A 21,689-nucleotide genomic window follows, 5' to 3' on the forward strand; every position below is an offset into this window, starting at 1 on the left:
AGGGTCTGCTGATTCTGCCTCTGCTTCTCCTTTTTTACTGTGCTTCTCCTTTTTTACTGTGTTTCCCATTTTCCCATGCTTCTCCTTTCTGCAGCTTTTTTTTCCTTTTGCTGACTTTGCCCCCGCTTCTGCTTCCCCGCTTTTCAGGGTCTGCTGATTCTGCCTCTGCTTCTCCTTTCTTCCTGTGCTTCTCCTTTTTCCTGTGTTTTCCCTTTTCCCATGCTTCTCCTTTCTGCAGCTGTTTTTCCTTTTGCTGACCCTCCACTCACTTCTCCTTCCCTATTTTCAGCATCTGCTGATTCTTCTACTTTTCTACTGCTTTTTCTGACTCTGCTTCTCCTTTCTCCTGTGCTTCTCCTTTCTCCTGTGCTTCTCCTTTTTCCATGCTTCTTATTTCTGCAGCTGTTTTTTCTTTTGCTGGCTCTGCCCCTACTTCTGCTTCCTCACTTTTCAGGGTCTGCAGATTCTGCTGCTTTTTCTGCCTCTGCTTCTTCTTTTCCTGTGCTTCTCCTTTCTGCAGCTGTTTTTCCTTTTGCTGACTCTGCCCCCGCTTCTGCTTCCCCGCTCTTCAGGGTCTGCTGATTCTGCCTCTGCTTCTCCTTTTTTACTGTGCTTCTCCTTTTTTACTGTGTTTCCCATTTTCCCATGCTTCTCCTTTCTGCAGCTTTTTTTTCCTTTTGCTGACTTTGCCCCCACTTCTGCTTCCCCGCTTTTCAGGGTCTGCTGATTCTGCCTCTGCTCCTCCTTTCTTCCTGTGCTTCTCCTTTTTCCTGTGTTTTCCCTTTTCCCATGCTTCTCCTTTCTGCAGCTGTTTTTCCTTTTGCTGACCCTCCACTCACTTCTCCTTCCCTATTTTCAGCATCTGCTGATTCTTCTACTTTTCTACTGCTTTTTCTGACTCTGCTTCTCCTTTCTCCTGTGCTTCTCCTTTTTCCATGCTTCTTATTTCTGCAGCTGTTTTTTCTTTTGCTGGCTCTGCCCCTACTTCTGCTTCCTCACTTTTCAGGGTCTGCAGATTCTGCTGCTTTTTCTGCCTCTGCTTCTTCTTTTCCTGTGCTTCTCCTTTCTGCAGCTGTTTTTCCTTTTGCTGACTCTGCCCCCGCTTCTGCTTCCCCGCTCTTCAGGGTCTGCTGATTCTGCCTCTGCTTCTCCTTTTTTACTGTGCTTCTCCTTTTTTACTGTGTTTCCCATTTTCCCATGCTTCTCCTTTCTGCAGCTTTTTTTTCCTTTTGCTGACTTTGCCCCCACTTCTGCTTCCCCGCTTTTCAGGGTCTGCTGATTCTGCCTCTGCTTCTCCTTTCTTCCTGTGCTTCTCCTTTTTCCTGTGTTTTCCCTTTTCCCATGCTTCTCCTTTCTGCAGCTGTTTTTCCTTTTGCTGACCCTCCACTCACTTCTCCTTCCCTATTTTCAGCATCTGCTGATTCTTCTACTTTTCTACTGCTTTTTCTGACTCTGCTTCTCCTTTCTCCTGTGCTTCTCCTTTTTCCATGCTTCTTATTTCTGCAGCTGTTTTTTCTTTTGCTGGCTCTGCCCCTACTTCTGCTTCCTCACTTTTCAGGGTCTGCAGATTCTGCTGCTTTTTCTGCCTCTGCTTCTTCTTTTCCTGTGCTTCTCCTTTCTGCAGCTGTTTTTCCTTTTGCTGACTCTGCCCCTGCTTCTGCTTCCCCGCTCTTCAGGGTCTGCTGATTCTGCCTCTGCTTCTCCTTTTTTACTGTGCTTCTCCTTTTTTACTGTGTTTCCCATTTTCCCATGCTTCTCCTTTCTGCAGCTTTTTTTTCCTTTTGCTGACTTTGCCCCCACTTCTGCTTCCCCGCTTTTCAGGGTCTGCTGATTCTGCCTCTGCTTCTCCTTTCTTCCTGTGCTTCTCCTTTTTCCTGTGTTTTCCCTTTTCCCATGCTTCTCCTTTCTGCAGCTGTTTTTCCTTTTGCTGACTCTGCCCCCATCTCTGCTTTCCCCTGTTTTGGTGTCTGCTGCTGCTGCTTTATCTGCTGATTCCACCCCTGCTTTTCCTTTTCCTGCTGATGCTTTTCCTTTTGCTGATTCTGCTTCTCTTTCTGCTAATGCTGATTTCCCTTCTGCTGCTTATGTTGATCCTGCTGCTGCAGTTACTTCTCCTTCTTGGTCTGCTACTTTTTCATACATCATTTCTGACCTCCTTGTAACTTCACTTCTATATGACCCTCAATGGCTACTCCAACCCTGGCTTCACCTTATGGCTGCACTCAGAACTGCTAGAGTGTCTCATTTTTTTCAATTTCAAATTACCTCCCACCTGAAAAAAAAAATAAAAAGAAAAGAACATGGTGCTATGTCACAGATAGCTGGTTAACCTATGGATTAGCTGTTACATCCGGTGCTCACCTGTGGAGCAGTCAGCCATGGCACAGGCTGAGGAGAAGAAGAAGCAGGGATCACATGGGACAGAATGTACCATTTAGAGCCACAGGGACTGAAGGTAACCAATTCTCCTGAGAAGGAGATGGACCTGAGTGGCAGTAATTGTCCCCTCTTCTGGAAGTGGGTTAAGGAGTGAGTGAGCAATAAGGCAATAATGTAGAGTAAGTTACTCTTTGTAGGAAGCTCGATGAAAAGACATGAGAGAGCATGGAAGAGAGTTAAGTAGCAATGTGGAATATTCCTATCCAGACAAGAGGGAAAGACTGGAGACAAATAAGAGAGAGAAGAACAGAGGGAGCAAAGTTTCTAGCAAATGGGGTTGACTTTAAGGGCACAGAATTGAAAGGTTGAACACAATTGAAGCTGTGATACCAAATTCTTTGAAACTAGTAGAAAGGAGGGAAAGTTGGCATGTTCCAGTTGCATGATGCTATTGAGGTGTTTTATTATTTTTTTCCTTTCTGTTGCAGGTCCTGAGTCTGTGCCTCCTTCCCTTCTCAAAGTTGTGATGAAACCCATAGCAACTGTTGGAGAAAGCTACCAGTATCCTCCTGTGAACTGGGCTGCACTCCTCTCTCCACTTATGAGGCTAAACTTTGGTAAATATCATGTTTTTAGGTCTTCAGACTCTGCTTTTAGGATGTGACCTGAATAGAAAATTAGATTGTGTGTCACAATTGGTAGTGACTGGATGGACGTCTGGGTACTTGAGGTTTGTCTTCTTGGATGGGACAGCTGGGTTATTTTCATTGCATCACTTTCTAAATAGCTGAGGGGGAGGGGAGGAGGTTTGAAGACACAGACCAGATGTACTCATCAAAACAATACTCGACTGAGATGGTGCATGTCGCTGGGTGTGTGGTGCAGGTCCCAGAAAGCCTGGTTTGATGGTTATCAAGCTGCATTTTCAGAACTCCAGGTTTCAAGGAAATGCCCTATGGGATGCTGTATTAGTTTTCTATTACTGCTGTAACAAATTACCACAGACTTAGTGGCTTGAAACAACACAAATTTATTATCTTATAGTTCTGTAGGTCAGAAGTCCAACATGGTTCTCACTGGGCTAAGATCAAGATATCAGCAGAACAGCATTCCTTCCTAGTTGCCCAGGGGAGTGATGTGGCCTGAATGTTTGTGTTCCCTGAAAATTCATATGTTGAGAACCTAAACCTCAATGTGATGGTATTAGAGGGTGGGGCCTTTGAGGGTGATTAGGTAATGAGGGTGGAGCCCATGAATGGGATTAGTGCCCTTATAAAAGAGGCCCCACAGAGCTCCCCAGTCCCTTCCACAATGTGAGGACACAGCAAGAAATCAGCAGTCTGCAACCTAGAAAAGGGCTTTCACTGGAACCCAACCATGTTGGCACCCTGGTCTTGGACTTCCAGCCACCAGAACTGTGAGAAATAAATTCCTATTGTTTATAAACTACCCAGTCTGTAGTGTTTTGTTATAACAGTCCAAACAGGCTAAGACAGGGAGAATCCATTCCCCTTCCTTTTCCAGCTTCTAGAGGATGCCCATACTCCTTGGCTTGTGGCCCCCTTTCTCCATCTTCAAAGCAAACAACAGAGGGCTGAAGACCTCTCATGCTGTCATCTTTCTGGTTCTCTGAAGACAGGAAAGGTTTTCCATATTTAAGGATTCATGTGATTAATGGGTCTATTTGAATAATTGAGGATAATCTCCTTATCTCAAGGTCTTTAACCTTAATCACATCTGCAAAGTTCCTTTGCCATACAAGAGAACATATTCACAGGTTCTGGGGATTAGATATAGGCATCTTTGGAGGCCATTATTCTGTTTACCACAGGTACTTTGTGGTGAGAGGCAAAGGGAATGCACACCTCAGTTTGTCCATAGCAACCTCTATTATGGAGTTAGAGTATTAGCATAGGCAAATTTAGCTGCATGTATTTGCCCCCCCACCTCCAAAAAAAAAAAAAAAAAAGAGGGAGAACAACTTTAACAGTGCTGTAAATTGTATATGTGTTTGTATTTGCCATGAGTGCTCTTTTACAGTAGGTGCTTACTTACATATGATATACAAAAAGATTTGTATACTATAATTTATGTACAGTTTAAGGGATAATCAAAGATTATTTTGACTGAACACAATTTTCATTTGAACGCTTTCATTTGAACCTAATCCTATATAAGATATGATCTCACCATACTATGCTTCCAGATCTCACCATACTATGTTTCCAGAAAAATATGTTCCCCTGCCCCTCCCCTGCTTTTGTGTGCTATAGTGAAGATGTTGGTGTTTTAGTAAAAATCCTTAGTAAAAAGAAGAAAAGGTCTGGTTGGGAAGATGCATCTGCCGACTGGGATCAGGCTTAAAAAGACTGGGTCACTAGAGAATGTGGATCCATCTCTAAGTCCTTCCAGATTTGTCTATATGCTGAACGTAAGATGGAGAGGAGAGAAAAACAGAAACAATAGATTTTTAGCTAGAATTTTCTCAAATTTTTAATAGTATTCGAGTATTTAGGTTTGTCTGGACATCATAAGAGAACTTTCCTGAGCTATTTCAAGATCCTTGCCAGTTCCAAGACTCAGGCCTCAGATACAGTGGGTTCGTTCTTTTGCTTCGTAACTAAAAACATCTCTTGAAATACCTTATAGTTTGCTGAAGTTCCATCACCTTTAGACATCACACACAAGTTCTTTTACCTTTAGATGTCTGATTTGAGACATTGAAGCCTGAATATGAGTTAAAAGAAGCAGCTATATTACAGATATTTTTTTCCTTTCTTCTCTTTCAGGTGAAGAGATTCAGCAACTGTGTCTTGAAATTATGGTGACCCAGGCTCAGTCATCCCAGAATGTAGCTGCGCTGTTGGGAATGTGGGTGATGCCGCCACTGATCCATGGTCTGAGTGTATGTAGTAATTAAGGATGCTGAGCAACTGGAGGATATGGTTCTTTTGGGGGAGATCAACATTCATTTGTGTGTGAGCTTTCAAAGTCAAGAGGGGACAAATGGGATTTCACAAAGAGTGAGGGCTTGACATAGCTGGACAGCAAATTGGAAAATTGTGGGACACAGAACTCTGCCATAGCCATCACCACTCATGCTTTCAGCTACCATTTATTACAAGAAAAATGGACAGTGATGACTAGAGATATTAAAATTCCTTTCTCAAGACCATACAGGTAGAAAGTTGTAGAGTTATTGGAACCTGGGTTTGTTTATATGATATGCAGTCGTTTCAGCGGGTATTAAAAGAAAGGCAAATCCACATGCACTGGATAAATGATCCCTCCCTTTTACAGAAAGGCAGCAATTAAGGCGAGCCTTGAAGGCTTGGTAGGATTTCATTAGGCATCAAGTTAGAGACACAAGGGGATGTAAGTGGGAAGGTGTATGTGGAGAGAGTAGAACATCTCTGCCAATGGTGTTCAGCTTGAGTAAAGTGCTGAGGGAGAAGTGATCTAGCCTGGTATTTATGATAGAGGGGGCCAGCACCTTCCAGGGTATAGACTAAGGGTAGGTAGGAAGATTAGGGTGAGATTATTTAAAGAGGTGAAATTAGTAAAGATGTTTAATTTTGGGTACATTTCAAGGTAGGACCAAAAAAAAAACCACATTCCATGATTCCTTGGAGGTTTACCAATTAATTATAAGCTAAATGATCTCCTCTTTGTTATTCTTCTATTCTAGGAGGCTTTAATTCTTTGAGGATAGTGCAAAACCCTCTTATTATTTTCTCAGTCTTTTGGCTTTAGTCTCTACTCTGTACCTTTTTTTTTTTAAGCTTTCCTACATCTCCTGATTCTTTTTAATTGAAGGTCAGTGTTACTGAGGTCTGCATCCTTTCCATCAGCTGTTATTACCTGTCTACTCCAAACAGCTCCCATTTAGCTACCACTTAATGAGCACTTGTTATGTACCTGCTACTGGTAAGCACTCAATGAGTACATTCAGACATCAGATTTAATCTCTCTTCAACCCTGACAGGCCAATTTTTTTTTTTTACAGCTCTATTGAGTTATAATTTATATTCCATAAAATATGGCTATTTTAAGTGTATAATTTGATGAGTCTTAGTACATTTATATATTTTCATCCATCACCAATAATATTTCCATCACCCCAAAAAGTTCCATCGTGCCTACTTATAGTTAATCCCCACTCCCTATCTCAGACTCAGGCTACCACTGTTCTTTTCCTCTCTATAATTTTGCCTTTTTTAAAGAACTTTCATATAAATTTAAATTTCATATAAACTTTAGAAATTCTTTAGAATGGAATTGTACACTATTATATCTTTTGTGTCTGGCTTATTTCACTTCTGAGAAGTAGATTTTATTTCCATTTTATAGGTTGATAAACTGAGGCAAATAGAGGTTAAGCAAAGTTTACATAGCAAATAAATGGAAGAGTCCGGCTGACTCAAAAGCCTGTGTCTTGAACACTGTTCTGTTAATGCTTCCTTCCTTTAGAATCATCTATAATTCTAACAGCCTGTTTTTTTGATCTCAGACATTTTTCTAGGTTTTAGTTATCCTTCCATTTCTCTTTTAGATGTCCTATTTTTTTTTTTTTTTTGCATTTGTCCTTGATTAGGAACCTTTCTTATTATCTTTGTTAATTAACAAATTAAGGTTGTAAATTCATTTTTTAAATTATGTACCTGCTCATTTAAAAAATGATCTGAAATGGCATGTTTTTTAACGTGAAATCTTCTGTAACTCATGAAGCTACATTGATTTTTTTTTTTTGAAATTTACTGGTTTTTGTCAGATTTTATTTTTTAAAGCACTTCTTTTAGACTTGCTGCTCCTTGAGTATCATACTTAATGTTTCTAAGAATTTTTGAAGCCTGCTTTCTCAAAGTCTGTGGCTATCATTAACTATGCCCCTTCTTAGCTCTCCTGAACTCTAAGATGCTATGGTCAGTTCCACATGCTCGGCTGGTTCTTCTTTGCTCAGAAATGGCCCCAGAATGCCAGTTTCCCCTCATTATTTCTTTATTCTTCCTCAGAAGAAGAAATGAATAATATTAGATATTCTGTTTAGTTGATTTCCAGCAGTTGAGCCTTCATCTTCGGGAGCTTTTCTTGCCAAAGAATGTGACCTTTTAAGACTGAATAGCAACTGTCATGTTCTTTTAGAAGTAGCATTTTATTCCCCTCGCTGAAGAGATCCAAGGTTTAAGCTGAGTAGTTCACAGATGGATTGGCAGATACCATATATCCACATGAGTCACCCTGGATCAGGAGTCACCGCAGCCGCTAAAATTACATGCATCGGTGGTCCATTGGACCATGAAGCTGTGGGGAAATGAGGGTCTAGGAAACAACCTGAACTTTTTATCTTTCACCTGAACCTTTTATCTTTCAAACACGGTGATGACCTAGAGGTTTTGAGCATTATAAACCCAGACTTGCCTGTTTACATCTGACCTCTTCTGTTTTGCTTTCAGCTGAATATCAAGAAATACCTCCTGCTATCTGTGCCTTCGTGGATAAAACACGTCTCTGATGAACAGATCGTGGGTTTTGTTGAAAGCTTAATGGTGACAGTTTTTAAAGCAGCTTCCCCACTCTACAAACCTGAGTTATGCCCGAGTGCCTTACAGGGTCTGAGCCAGGCCATGAAACAGCCCAGCCCTGCCTACCACCTCTGGAGTCTGCTCAGCAAAGCTACTGGGAAAATTTTTGACCTTCTGCCAAATAAGATTCGGGTGAGGAACAAAAATATTTACATTCCTGACAATTTATGTTTGGGATTTTTTAAAGCCTTTTGGCAAAGCAGGGAGGTATATGTTTTAAGAATGTGGTGGGAAGGCTAGCAAGAAATAACCACATTCTTCACTAAGAATGTTTGCTTCCAAGATCTAAATTGAGGTTGAATATTTAGAACCAAAGTTTTGAGCATGCTCAGAAGCAGGTTAACCAGTGCGGCACCAGGAAGTTTGCTCTTAGGCCTTTTACCAAATGCCTGTAGAAGGTGAGCACATTCAGAAATCTTTACACTTGGGCTTCCCTGGTGGCGCAGTGGTTAAGAATCAGGCTGCCAGTGCAGGGGACATGGGTTTGAGCCCTGGTCCGGGAAGATCCCACATGTCGTGGAGCAACTAAGCCCGTGTGCCACAACCACTGAACCTGCGCTCTGGAGCCCGTGAGCCACAACTACTGAAGCCCACACGCCTAGAGCCCGTGCTCTGCAACAAGAGAAGCCACTGCAATGAAGAGTAGCCCCCGCTCGCTGCAACTAGAGAAAGCCCTGGCGCAGCAAGAAAGACCCAACGGAGCCATAAATAAATAAATTTTAAAAATTAAAAAAAAGAAACCCTTGTACTTTACACCTGGAGAGTCCTTGGGCGTATTGTCCGACCCACTGTTTACATCAAGTGACTTAATACTAGCCTTGCCTCTCCCCCAACAGACTTCTGAAATGTAGTACAAAGAAGTTAAAAATCCATTCGGAATGATGGGTTCTGATAAGGAGAAAAAAGTACAGTCAAACGAAATACACGCAATAACAGGAAAGATGTTTTTTAAATGATAAAAATTGGCCACGAGTTTTGGCTTGGTTAAAATTAAAATCTCATCAGCTGCTGTTCGTGGAGATAAGCAAATCTAATGATTTTGTCAGAACATTGAGAATATACGTGTTATTTTACACTGTATTTTGACATGCTTTGGATTTTTCTTTACCAGAGAAATGATCTAGAGCTGTATATCACTGTAGCAAAATGCCTCTCGGAAATGACAGACGATGAAGCCAATCGGGTTGCCCAGATTACTGAGGTAATAACATATCTATGTGTTTTTTTATTATTGAGGTGTAAATTACAATTGAGATGATTATAGTATCCTTTTGGCTGAAGCTAGCTTTGCTTCATATTTGTTTGTTACTGGCTAATTTCAGGAAACTATCTTTTTCACTGTGGGGTCTCATGTCCAGCCTAGTACAGTTGGATATGTAGTAGTATATAAATGGATAGATTAATGAATAACTTTTTAACCTAATTAATCCCACTTCGTCAAGAACATTTTAGTGTTACTGATGAGCAAAAATAAGTACAGGACATCTTCAATACAAAATCCACAAGAACGGAAATATTCTGACCAAAGAACTTTCTGGTGCATGGTAGGCACATTTATTTTCCTTCACCTGATACTTACCCTTTTGGAATGAAGAAAGGTGGCTGATTGAAAAACAAACACTGTTATCACTGACACAAGATAATTACCAAGTACCTCTCAGACCCATACCGAATCAAAGGATGAATAAGCAAAAAGTAGCATAAGAGTAAAGTTTCCAGATTTAGAATATAATACAAGATACCTTGTTAAATTTGAATTGCAGATAAAAAATGAATAATTTTTTAGAATAAGTACATCCCAATGGGACCTACTTATTCAAATGGCATCCCTCCGTACCAGGTAATACCAGAGGTCTAGAGGACTGTGAGCCCTCACATCGTGGGTGGTCATCTTATCATTTATTTCACTATATGGCAGGTTGGCCTGTTAAGTTGAATCCTTGAATCCTCTGCATGGTGTAGCTGTGATTCTCAAACTGTGGCCGACGGACCCACAATATCAGCCTGGCAAGTGATGAGAAATGAAAATTCTGGAGTCTCACTCCAGACCTACTCAATCAGAAACCCTGGAGGGAGGCCCAGTGGTGTGTGTTTTAACAGTCCCTCCCAGTGACTGTGGTTCATCCTAAGGTTTGAGAAGCACTGTTAGAATATTTGGAATATCGGCGTTTTGGAGATTAGTTTGTTTTAAGCAAGGATAAGCAGTATAAGGAAATGCTTGAGAGAGTGGACTCTGGAGCCTCACTGCCCCGGTATGAAAGCCAGTCTCTCATTTACTAGCAACGTGACATTGGTGAAGTGTCATAACCTCTCTCTGCCTCGGTTTCCTGATCTATAAAAGGGAGATAATAGCGCCTATTAGGGTTGTTTTGAGAGTTAAATGGCTTAATCCATGTTAAGTTGTTGGGAAAGTGCCTGACCCAAGGCAAGTGCTCAGTAATAACTTATTATCATAATTATTATGTTCATGTAATTTATTACAACTTGTTATATTCATGTTACATTGTTCGAAGTAATTAATATAATTTACTTCGGGGTACCTAGAGCTAAAAGTTGCTGTGTTATTCACTTGGGTTTCTAAAGTGCCATTCAGAAGATTGTCACTAGAACATTCTAAATCCTGTTCTGGTGTCCCCAAAAGAGTTAATGTGTTCCGCTGAGCCCTATGTTTTCTATTCATTTCTAGAAAGAACACAGGTAAGAAGAAGGTACAGGTGAAGAGCTCAGAATCCTTGGGTTTCAGCTCTTACTCTGTGTGGCAGTAAGCAAGTTGCCTAACTTCTGTGCTTCCGTCTCCTCATCTGTAAAGGAGGGATGATAATAGTAATCTATTGCTCAGTGTTAGAATTAAATGCGTAATTCAGTGGTCCTCAAACTTTTTGGTCTCGGGACTACTTTAGTCATTGAGGACTCCAAAGAGCTTGTATATATGTGGCTTATATCTGTCAATATTTACCATGTTAGCAATTAAAACTAGAAAAATTTAAAGATATGTACTTAAAAGTAATAATAATAAACCCATTGCATCTTAACATATGTAAGAAAAAACTATTTTCCAAAAAACAAATTAGTGAGAAAGTGGCATTGTTTTACATTTTTGTAAGTCTCTTTATTGTCTGGCTTAATAGAAGACAGCTGGATTCTCACAGCTGCTGCTTCATACACTCTGTTGTGATGATGTTCGGGTGAAGTATGTGAAGAAAATCCAGCCTCACACAGATACGTAGGTGGAACGGGGAAGAGTGTGTTAACAGTCTTTTCTGATGATTGGGGATGTCTTTCTCTGATACTGTACCAAAGCTCAGCAGGTGTTGGTTTCTTATAGGTTAGATGAAATGTGGAATCTGAAACCATATCAGTGAACTTCACATACTCTGTTACATTAAAATCCATTGGTCCATTGCACTCTGGGTCTTTTACCAATGCATGATTTTGTAAGATATTATTGCAAGATTTGTAAGATATATTGGTCATTTGGAAAATACTGAGTCACTAAATTTTGAAAATCTTCCAAATGTTGGTACATTTCATTATAAAATATCAAGACATCACATTTGTCAGTATCACCGGCAACTTCATCAGAAAAGTCTTTTACGTATCTGCTACTAAAGTCATCGTAGCAGATACAGATTTTCCAAAAAATCTAATTTTCACTTAAAAGCTCACATTTTATCATTGGCAATAAATACTGTCAAGTATTTTCCTTGAAGTGACAGTCTTACTTCCTTCACTTTTAAAAAATAATCAAATACTCAGTTTTCATAACCATAGTTTGTCCGTCAATTGTTCTTTTCAACTAAATGGCGTTCCATGAGAAGAGTGGCTATTTCAGCTCACAACTCACTCTCACAACTTTCTCCTTGAGATGACCATCACACTTGGGGCTGCAGCACAAGTCTTTGATGCATACTTCCCATTCGGTCATACAGAATATTATAAAGATGTACTCAAGGGCAGAGGTTTAACAAAACTAGTAATTTTTATTGTTTACAGGATATTTTAAATGAAACTAGCTTTTTAAAAAATTGCAAGTGTCAGTGAAAAATACAATGAACATTACTACAGTTTGGGGTCTTATTATGAATATAGTTTGACCTCACAGACCCTCTAAAAGGGTCTTGGGGTGCCCCATAGGTCTGTGTACCACACTCTGTGAAGTGCCAAATTAACACAGGTTAAGTGCTTAGAATGGTGCCTGGCACATGATAAGTACTGTATTTGTTAGTTATCATTGTTATTATTATTATTTGTGTATCTTTACTAAATATCCTCACCAATTAACCCCTGAAATCATTTATGGTTTTTATGAGAAAACAGGAGGTGACATTACAACCATCTGTCTGTAGGTACATTTTAACATAGCACGCAGGCAGGTAGGTCACACTGTGCAGGAAACGAACAGTTTCAGCATTTGGAATGGTAATCAACTTCAAACTCACCCTTTCTCTTTTGCCCTTGCCCCGAGGTTCTATAACAATCTCAGTTAATTTAATAGTAACTGAACAATTTGCTTTTTTGCAGAACAGTCTAGAAAAGGCTGCCTTTGTCAGACTATACTTGATCTCTCAAGGACGATTCCCCTTGATGGGCTTGACTGATGTGCTCAGTGTTGCTATTCGGCACCATGAAAAAGACACACTGGCCTGGATGATACTGCACAGCTTATACCAGGCACGGATTGTGAGCCACGCCAACACCGGTAAGGCCAGCTGGGGGCGAACATCAGGAACAGAAAGATGTGCCTACCATCTTTTAGGTTGTAATTGTTTCCTCAACTTAACTAGTTTAGTGCTTCTTGACACAGGCGAGGCCTTTTTACCCCAAACGAGTAGCACCTTGGATAGAGACGAGCTATTACAGCTCACAACATCAACTCTTTGGAGGTGGGAATGAATTCTACTGGTGACTTTTATCTTGTCTTTGGCCCTCCAGGCCCTCAGAGACATAAACAAGTTTATCAGGTTGATTCTTCCTGCTTCCTTTCTCAAGCAGATGGATGCTGATTGATTCTCCCTGATGTTTTCATGAAAATGGCTTTTGGGTGGTCATTTTACAAAGAGAAAAAGAAAGCAGCAACAACAAATTAGTTATTCTATAGAAGAACTTCTCAGGGGTGAGAAGAATAAAATCTGGACACCCTTACTACATCCTCAAGCCAGAAGCTTCAGGCCTGAAGCTCTGCTAATGAATGGTGCAACTTTTAGACCATTTTAGACATTTATACTTTAATAATCATCTAAAGAGGGAGCTCCCTCATTTCTCCTCCATGCCTTTGGTCATATGCTTAAAATGTCTCAAGTCTACATTCAGGTCCTGAAGGCATCTGGCTTCAGCAGATCAGATGTGGCTGGGAAGCCCTTGTGACCCATCATCCCCATCTCTTGTATCTTGAAGGCTTTGAGAGAAAACTGACAAATACAATTGTAATACTCTTTGCAAGACTGTGTAGGAAATTTTGATTCATCCTCCTCTTTGGCAACTGAGAGAGTTGTCTCATGTCCACAGTAGCGCCAGCCCAGTGAAAAGTGAACCTGTGATGAGAAATGAGATTTTTTACTCTAACTCAAAAGTGTATTTATCAGGCAGAAAACTAGTAGGTATTCCCTATTAAGCATGAAGATACATGAAGGAAACAAATTTGATATTGCCTTTGGTCCTAACTAGCTGGCCTTCAAATTTAGTTCCCATTTTCCTCTCATGCACTAAATTTTAAGACGTTTCCAAGTAGTCTCTGCTGTGCTGGGAATCCTCATTTTTTTAAAGGAAAAATTAATATTTATGTTGATGTTTGTTCTCCAGTTAGCCTGTAATAGCTGGGTTTTGTTTTTTGTTGTTTGTTTGTTTTTAATGTCTTTAGGATAGGTATTCTTTATGATTTTTGCATAAATTGGGAATATTTAAGCAAGGGAGGACTATAAAAACAAAGTTATCAAAGATTTAACACTACTAACTAGTTGGCATGCCCAGTTTCTCCTAGTGTTTCATGTTGAGCAACTCCAATAAATGCATTTCACCATTTTATCACAGATTTGAAGAATAAATTAGCTTTTAAAAATAAAGACCAAAATATGGTCATCTGATGTGAATAGTATCAAAAACCCTCTCACGGGTGAGCACAAGTCTCAGGTACCATAAAAGGACTTGAAACTGTCGCACAGGGTCCTCGGCGGGTGTTCCGCTTTAGTTATGATGGTAATCGCTGATCTGTTTTTCATTGCAAAGGAAAACCAAGGTCTGGTAAGAAATATCCTTTTGTTTCAGGCGTGTTGAAGAGAATGGAGTGGCTCTTGGAACTGATGGGTTATATCAGAAATGTTGCTTACCAGTCAGCGTCTGTTCAGAACGTGGCTCTTAATGAGGTACAATGTAGAGGAGTCATTTGTGGCTTCCTTAAAATACAGAGGATATTTACTCTCCCAAAAGAGGAACAGGTTGCTGCTTGGATCTTTCTTTCCTTCCTTCCTTTTATTTTTGTGAAACAAAGATGACAATTATCTGACGTCACAAGGAAACGGATGTTCTTACCAGGCTCTAGGAGATGCCCATGGCTGCCCTTTGAAAAATATTTTCAACAGAACACGTTCCTTGACAGGCAGTACACAAAGGATTCTAGCTGGAGGGGGAAACTGGGATCCTGTGTACTTGGGCTGGACCCCACAAAGACTGGGGTACAGGGCTCTGGCCTCTGCACTGGCCCAGAGCATGGCTTCAAACACCTGGTTTGAAGGGGTTCCTGAAGTGTATGCAAGTAATCTGTGTTTGTGCCAATACTTACATGCACATATTGGAGGGAAATTTTCACCCCACCTGCAAAATGACCTATGACCCAGAAAAGGTTAACCACCACTAGTACTGGGTGAGTAAAACAAAAAAAGATTAATAAAAAAATGAAGGACAGCACTTTCCTACTCTCCTCATTTTCTTGACTCAGCTGCCCAATGTGCATTTTTTTTTAGTATTTTTCCATAGCCATGTTTCATGGGTCTCCTGTTTGCTGTGTGAGCAAAATATGCATAACCTGGGATGTTGTTTGATATTCTCCCCAGCTCTTCTGCAGAGTTGTGTGTCTTTTTGAAATTTTCATTAGTGAGATTAGGCATTTTAAGAGATTGAGGGGTACTTTTAAAATTTTTTTTTTTTGAGTTAGCATAATCTTTCCTCTTCTTCTTCTCATTTCCAAAGTTTGTATTAACCCTCTCTGCTTTCTTACAAAATCTTTTGAAACTTAGAAAATACAGTTAAACAGAAAGAAGAATAATTTAAATCACAGTAGTACAGTAACTCAGAGGTAGCCCTTGATACCACCATTTCTACAAGTGTCTAGATTAGTCTATAAAATCTAAATACATGGATTCTAAACAGATTTTTTTTTAATGCACGTGGAGAGTCATTTGTTGTTTCTGTTTAAAAACAGAATACACTATACATATTTTTGAAAATCAGTTTTGGCCACATAATAATAAACCTAAATATCCCTGTCTGTATCTCTCTTAATTAATTTTTAAGTCTCTTTGAAAACACCAAAACAGAGGAATGTTTGGATCTCAGTATGATTAGGTGTTAAATAAACTGTTTCTCTTGAAATGTTAGAACACTAATAATGAAACTATTGGGCCTTCTGTCTTCACAAAAGAGGATCCTTCAAACCTTCTGAAACCCCAAAATGTCTCTTCATTAAGCATGGAAATAGTTTGCTATTCGGTCCAGTCCCTCTTCTGGGGTAGGGGTGGGGCAGGCGGAATGTTTGAGTGAAGGGGAAGGTAACATCGCCTCATGATAGGGGCTGTGTATGTGAACATGTGTTACTTTGCATTGTTAAAGCATGTGACCTGACCTTGTTCCTATTTCTACTGTAGGCTTTGGATTTCTTGTTGCTGATATTTGCAACAGCAGTGGTTGCATGGGCAGACCACGCTGCCCCTCTGCTCCTTGGCCTCAGTGCCAGTTGGTTGCCATGGCATCAGGAAAATGGTCCAGCTGGGCCAGCATCAAGGTTCCTTGGCAGGAGTCCCTTGCACAGGGTCACTGTGCAGGAGGCTGTCACTCTCCTTCCCAGTAGCATGCCTCTTCTGCTGCAGAAAGAGCCATGGAAGGAACAGACCCAGAAGGTGAGGTTGGCAGCTACCTGCTTGTCAGGGCAGGCGGCCATTTTCTCTTCAGCAGTTTCTGCTGTAGAATTGAGGTGGGAGTTAAGTGAAACCTGAGTCACACTACAGGCTTTCCTACTCAGCCTCGAATCTCAGCCAGATGCAGAGCCTCAGGGATTGAGGCTAGCCCAGGCTCAGGGTAACCGCTGACTAAAAACAACAGTGACAACAGCAACAACTTGCTTACAGTTAGGGGTGAGGTGGAAAGAAAAGCTTATACTTGCCTTCATTTATTGAAGACACATGTGTTCTTGATCCTGGGGATAAAAGGATGAATAAGTCTCTGAGAGCCCAGAGTTTCAGAGTGAGGACAGACAGGAAGGCCAAGTTCAAGGTTGCAAGATGGTATGATAAGGATACAGTGGTGATGAGCAAGGGAGGGGGGTGATCAACAATGTCTGGGGATGGGTCCTGGAAATCCTCCAGGGAGATGCGAATCTGGAGTATCCATCTTTTACCATATTTAAGGTTCCCCACAGCTCATTCCATGCGATAGGCGTGTTCCAGGTGCTTCTGGCCTGCGCGAGATACCGTGGGGAGATTTGTAAAGGCCTAATGTCATCACCTTTGCCCTCAGGAAAACCCAAACTATAGGAAGTACCTTTTGGTTTTTAATACTGAGTTTCCCCAGGCTACTAGCTGTCGTGAAGAGCATATGAAAATACGGTACATCCTTTATTTCTCATTACGTGGCTCTGACCTGTCTTGAATTGTTGACTGAAAGATATTTTTGAATCCCATTTAATCAAAACTGGATTTTTACGAGGTTGAAAGCTTAAAGCCAACTTTGTGTGGCTTACTCTTAAAATCTGAACATTAATCTTTAAAAATATTTCTGAGCTTGTGGACCCACAGTTTAGCCATGAACTTCACTGAGCATCTCAATTAAAATGCCTTTGTTTTCTTAAACCTGATAAGCATTAGTATTATTATCCCAAATTTTGTGTTTTCTTTTTCATTTTAAATGAAAATAAATTTAAATGTGGTATCCTATCCCCTTATTTCTGGCCTGGGACACCCTGTTCGTTTTGGACTACAGTATAGACATCCCGCATCTATTATGTATTTGTAGTACCTGATTTATTTACTTACCAGTAGGATATGATAAAACAAAATTGAGGAAAAGAAAATAAACAAAGAAAAACGTTTTAATTAAAGCAGGGAATTAGGAATATTTTCTTTTTCTAGTCCAAGGTTAAAACTCCTAGTACCTACAACTAGTGTATGTGTTTTTCAATGAGTTGAGATTGGCAACATTCAGTCAACGAAATTATCCGGTATCTAATTCAAAAACAATTTTGGCTGCACCTGGGAGATCAGTCAAACTCATGAGTACTATGAGTTTCTACCTCATCTGCAGGATTTATTTGCAGCTAATACGCCTGGGTCTACCTAGTAAATTGTTTTATGCCTTTTCTCTTGCATTTCAACTTTGTTTCATATCCATTTGGGCACAAATTGTTCTTAGCCACAGAAACATATTTTAGGAACAGGGGCTTACATCTGATGTGTTTCCCCATTTACCACCCCACCTAGGAGCCTAGGCCTGATACACACAGAACCAGGTGGCAGGCAGCATGATATGAAGAAGGAGTGTGAGGCTTTGAAGCCAGGTGCACTTGGGTTCAGACCTTGACTCTGCCATTCATTGGGAGTGGACTTGGGCAAGGTTCTTAACCTCTCTGGGGCCTCTCAGAGTGATGAGGCGGAATGTTCATGGCACACAGGAGGCCCTCTGGGCCCATGCCTACCCCACTCTTAAAAGCTATAGCAAGTCCCAGGGTAATCAGCAAAGGAAGGAGGTTTGACTTCGCTGGGTCATTTAACTAAATGAGAGCCTTTTCCAACTTTCCCATCTCTTGTGCCTGGTCCCGTCTCTGCTCCACTCTCCCAGCCCAGGCAGGTTATTGTCCAGGGACTACTGCCCTGATACTCATATGTGCAGGCCCAAGGGTTTGAATGATGTCTTACTGATAGTGATATTGTTTTCACTGATACCATTCTTCATTTTCACTCTAGTTCATTGACTGGCTATTCAGCATCATGGAAAGCCCTAAAGAAGGCCTCTCAGCAAAATCCAGGGATCTTTTAAAAGGTACCACTTCCGTGCTTTATGCCCATCCAGTGTTGTCCGTGCTGCAGAACAGCATCCTAGCGTATGTTGGCTCCTGAAAGGGCTTGTCTTGGTTCAGTTTAGAGAAGTAATATGAAGCTGTCACCAGTGTGGCGTTCTTGAATTAGAAAGTGGTTAAAAAAAGTTGCATTGCCTTTAGATTTAATTTTTATTTAAATGGTTTTTAAATGTTTTTTTACAATCATAAAATATGACTTAAAATTTAGAAAATTCAGAAAAGTAAAAATAAGCAAAGAATCCAGACTCCCACTGCCCAATGACAATTTTGATTGTTTTTCCTAAGTTTTTGCTCCCTCTGCGTATGAGTATTAACGTTTTTATAATCATAGCCAATTGAAAAATGTACATACACACTTTGAATACTGCCTTTTTTACTTTAAAATTATTTTAAAAGCATTTTAACCCGTTCTTACACTGGCTTCATAAGTATTTTTAATGGCTGCATAGTATTTTGCCAAGGGAATTGGACATTTCCCATGCTTCCAGGCATTTAGATGATTTTCATGTTTTTTATACATCTCCATTGACTGTTAAACTATGACTGTGGGATCCACAAATATAGATGATCTTTCTGTGAAAATTATTTAGATGTTTTTACTCAAATCTGAAAAGTCTTCTCGGCATTGGCTCTGTGGTCCAAGACAGCTTGTTCTGTCATCCACATCTGGAGACTTGGGGGTCTGGATCCTCCCAGTGGCTGCTGTTGATGCCCCTGACATCCTGTAAGCTACTACACTGAAAAGTCTCACCTTGGGAAAGTTGCCTGCTGGCCTACTCTTGTGATAATTGACCATATTTTGCTTTAAGTATGGTATAATCTACTGATTGCCTAACAAGCGAGAATTATCAAATGTGTTGGTTCTTGTCCTTCTCCCTCCCTCCAAAGTAGGTGGGAGGGCCTGTGTAGGACGGTGATTCTGATCAACCACAGAACTTCACTGAGGATCAGGGCACTGGTCTGACATATTTTCACTTGACCATTCCCTAGAGACTTGCTGCTAGGATTTCCTCCATTTATTTTCCTTGAGGAGTTTGGACTAATTTTTAATGGCTATGGGTCCATAATTCCATTGGTTGTTCCCAACATACACTGTCTTAGGTCATGAAGATAACAATTGATACCGATGAGGAAAATAGTTATTTGGGTCAAAGAAGTACATGTTCACTTGATCGTGTATTCAAGGGCTTACTAGAGTCACAATTATTATGTAGCTCTGGCTTACCCTCATTCCCTCACACTATTATATTTTTTTTAAATCTCAATATATTTACATTAGTATTCTAAAATAAGATATGTAATAAGTTACCTAGAGGGGTTACACATAACTTCCCTACTTTAAATCGATCTCTGAGGGACCCATGACAGCTAAGGTGTGTGTTCAAATATAGTTTAGTACAGTCATACTTGCTCCATTGAGCCCATGAACCTAACTTCATTACAGAATCAGGTTTTTTGTCTTTACCTTTTTTTTTTTTTTTAAATAAATTTATTTATTTATTTTTGGCTGCATTGGGTCTTCGTTGCTGCGCGCGGGTTTTCTCTACTTGGGGCGAGCGGGGACTACTCTTCCTTGAGCTGCGCGGGCTTCTCATTGCGGTGGCTTTTCTTGTTGCGGAAGCACGGGGGCTCTAGGTGCGCGGGCTTAGGAGTTGTGGCGCACGGGCTTAGTTGCTCCGCGGCATGTGGGATCTTCCCAGACCAGGGCTCGATCCCGTGTCCCCTGTGTTGGCAGGGGGATTCTTAACCACTGCGCCACCAGGGAAGCCCTGTTTACCTTTCAATTAAACTTTTTTAGTGGAAAAGTGATATTCATGTAGAAAAGTGCACAAGTAGATTTTTACAAAGGGAACACACCTATGTAATCAGCACCCAGATGAAGAAAAAGAGCATTGCCAGCATCCCAGAAGTCAGTTTTTGTTTTAATTATGCAGAATTTCCCACTAACTGGTTTCAAAGTAACTTAAAAAAAAAAAAACCTTTCCTCAACCTTTATTAATCGTTTTCTTCCATTAAAATTCTGTCTAAGGCTTGATAGGAATTCTTAAAGATTAGCTGAGTGAGAACAAGCCAAGTTCTATTGACACCTTTTTGATCTAAATGACTTTTTCAAATGCAACTCCACCAAATGCAACAGTGCACTTTATTTTTTGTCCCCTTAGCCACCCTGCTGTCCTTGAGAGTTCTCCCAGAGTTTAAGAAGAAAGCTGTATGGACCAGAGCGTATGGTTGGTGAACAGTTTTGCAGTAGCCAGCAGCATTCTCAGCTGGATGAGGAAAACCATACAGACAGAAGGAATTTTTCAGAATTCGTGTCTGGGCTTACTGAGACATGATGCAGAGAGCTGAAGGTCATGAAAGGGTGGCCACACAACCAACAAACAGCTTGAACCGTCCATGCCAGGACAGGGGCCACTGCTTCAGTACCCAGGCCATTTGAGACTGAAACAAGAACTTGGGTTTTCTTTTATTTGGCTAGACTTCAATCTAAAGATTTTTTGTGAAAATCTAATTATATCATCTCCTCCCCACTAAATTCTAGTAAAATAATCCTGTTAATTTTGTGCATGTGACTTTTGTTTTAAGGCATGGGGAAGGTTTTGCTAGCAAAACCAAACTGTAGCGGTGACAGTGGAATCTGATCTGTTTCCCATGAAGTCTCCAGAGGATATTCATTGACTCAGTGAGTTAGACATGTTTTCTTACTCTTATTGCTACAACACTCTCTTGGAACTGCTATACGCATTTAAATAATAAGCATGGTGTTAAACGTTGCTAAATCAGACTTGTAAGTGGTGGCTATAATTTTTTTATGCTTGAGTCTCTTGAATGCAAGTGAAAGTTACCCAATTCAAAATAAGGAGGGGAAGGTGTCTTTCTTTGCTCATAGGTGTGGCGGAAGCAACATGGGGTGGACTCTGATTCAGCTTGAGTCATGTGAGTCCTTGGGTGCGGTGGGGAGGGTTCTACTTGACCAGGCCTGGGCCACATGTCCGTCCACCTGAACTGGGTTCCCCCAGAAGAAAAGGTGATAGGATGCTAGGCAAGCAAAAAATGGCAAATATCTCCTCCAAACATCGATCTTTTTTTTTATAAGTACAAACCTCTGTCTTAATCAGGGTGACTGGTGGCCTAATGCCAAGTAAATGAAGGAATGTGACAGCATCCTCAAGGGTTGCATTTTACTCAGGGGCTTAGAATCAGCCAGGAATTTAATTTGCTCTGATTGCTAATTATTGTTCCTTCATGCAGCCATTAATCAGGGCTGTCTTTAGCCAATCATACAAACATACTGATGTATACGTATATGGGATTACTGGGGAGAAAATGTGTGCCACTGGAATAATATACCTTCGTGCTTATCATGCCACAGCAGTGTCATGGAACTTTGAGTATTCCTGTGTGGCATGTACAATACCTTCATGTTGTCACCAAGCATACCTACCACT

General features: G+C 40.6%; 1 protein-coding gene across 1 annotated transcript in view; it reads left to right on the forward strand.

Moving 5' to 3' along the window:
• FOCAD (focadhesin) overlaps positions 1–20,801 on the forward strand; it is a 304,027-nt gene extending 283,226 nt beyond the window's left edge. Inside the window, exons 36-44 of the mRNA XM_061200467.1 lie at positions 2,868–2,996; positions 5,169–5,284; positions 7,833–8,093; positions 9,073–9,162; positions 12,483–12,660; positions 14,223–14,320; positions 15,818–16,069; positions 18,128–18,203; positions 20,403–20,801. Coding sequence (XP_061056450.1) covers positions 2,868–2,996; positions 5,169–5,284; positions 7,833–8,093; positions 9,073–9,162; positions 12,483–12,660; positions 14,223–14,320; positions 15,818–16,069; positions 18,128–18,203; positions 20,403–20,476 — 1,274 coding nt within the window. The 3' untranslated portion in view covers positions 20,477–20,801. The remainder of the gene's footprint in view (positions 1–2,867; positions 2,997–5,168; positions 5,285–7,832; positions 8,094–9,072; positions 9,163–12,482; positions 12,661–14,222; positions 14,321–15,817; positions 16,070–18,127; positions 18,204–20,402) is intronic.
• Positions 20,802–21,689: the final 888 nt, after the last annotated feature.

Source organism: Eubalaena glacialis, chromosome 9 (assembly GCF_028564815.1).
Source record: "Eubalaena glacialis isolate mEubGla1 chromosome 9, mEubGla1.1.hap2.+ XY, whole genome shotgun sequence".
NCBI lineage: Eukaryota > Metazoa > Chordata > Mammalia > Artiodactyla > Balaenidae > Eubalaena > Eubalaena glacialis.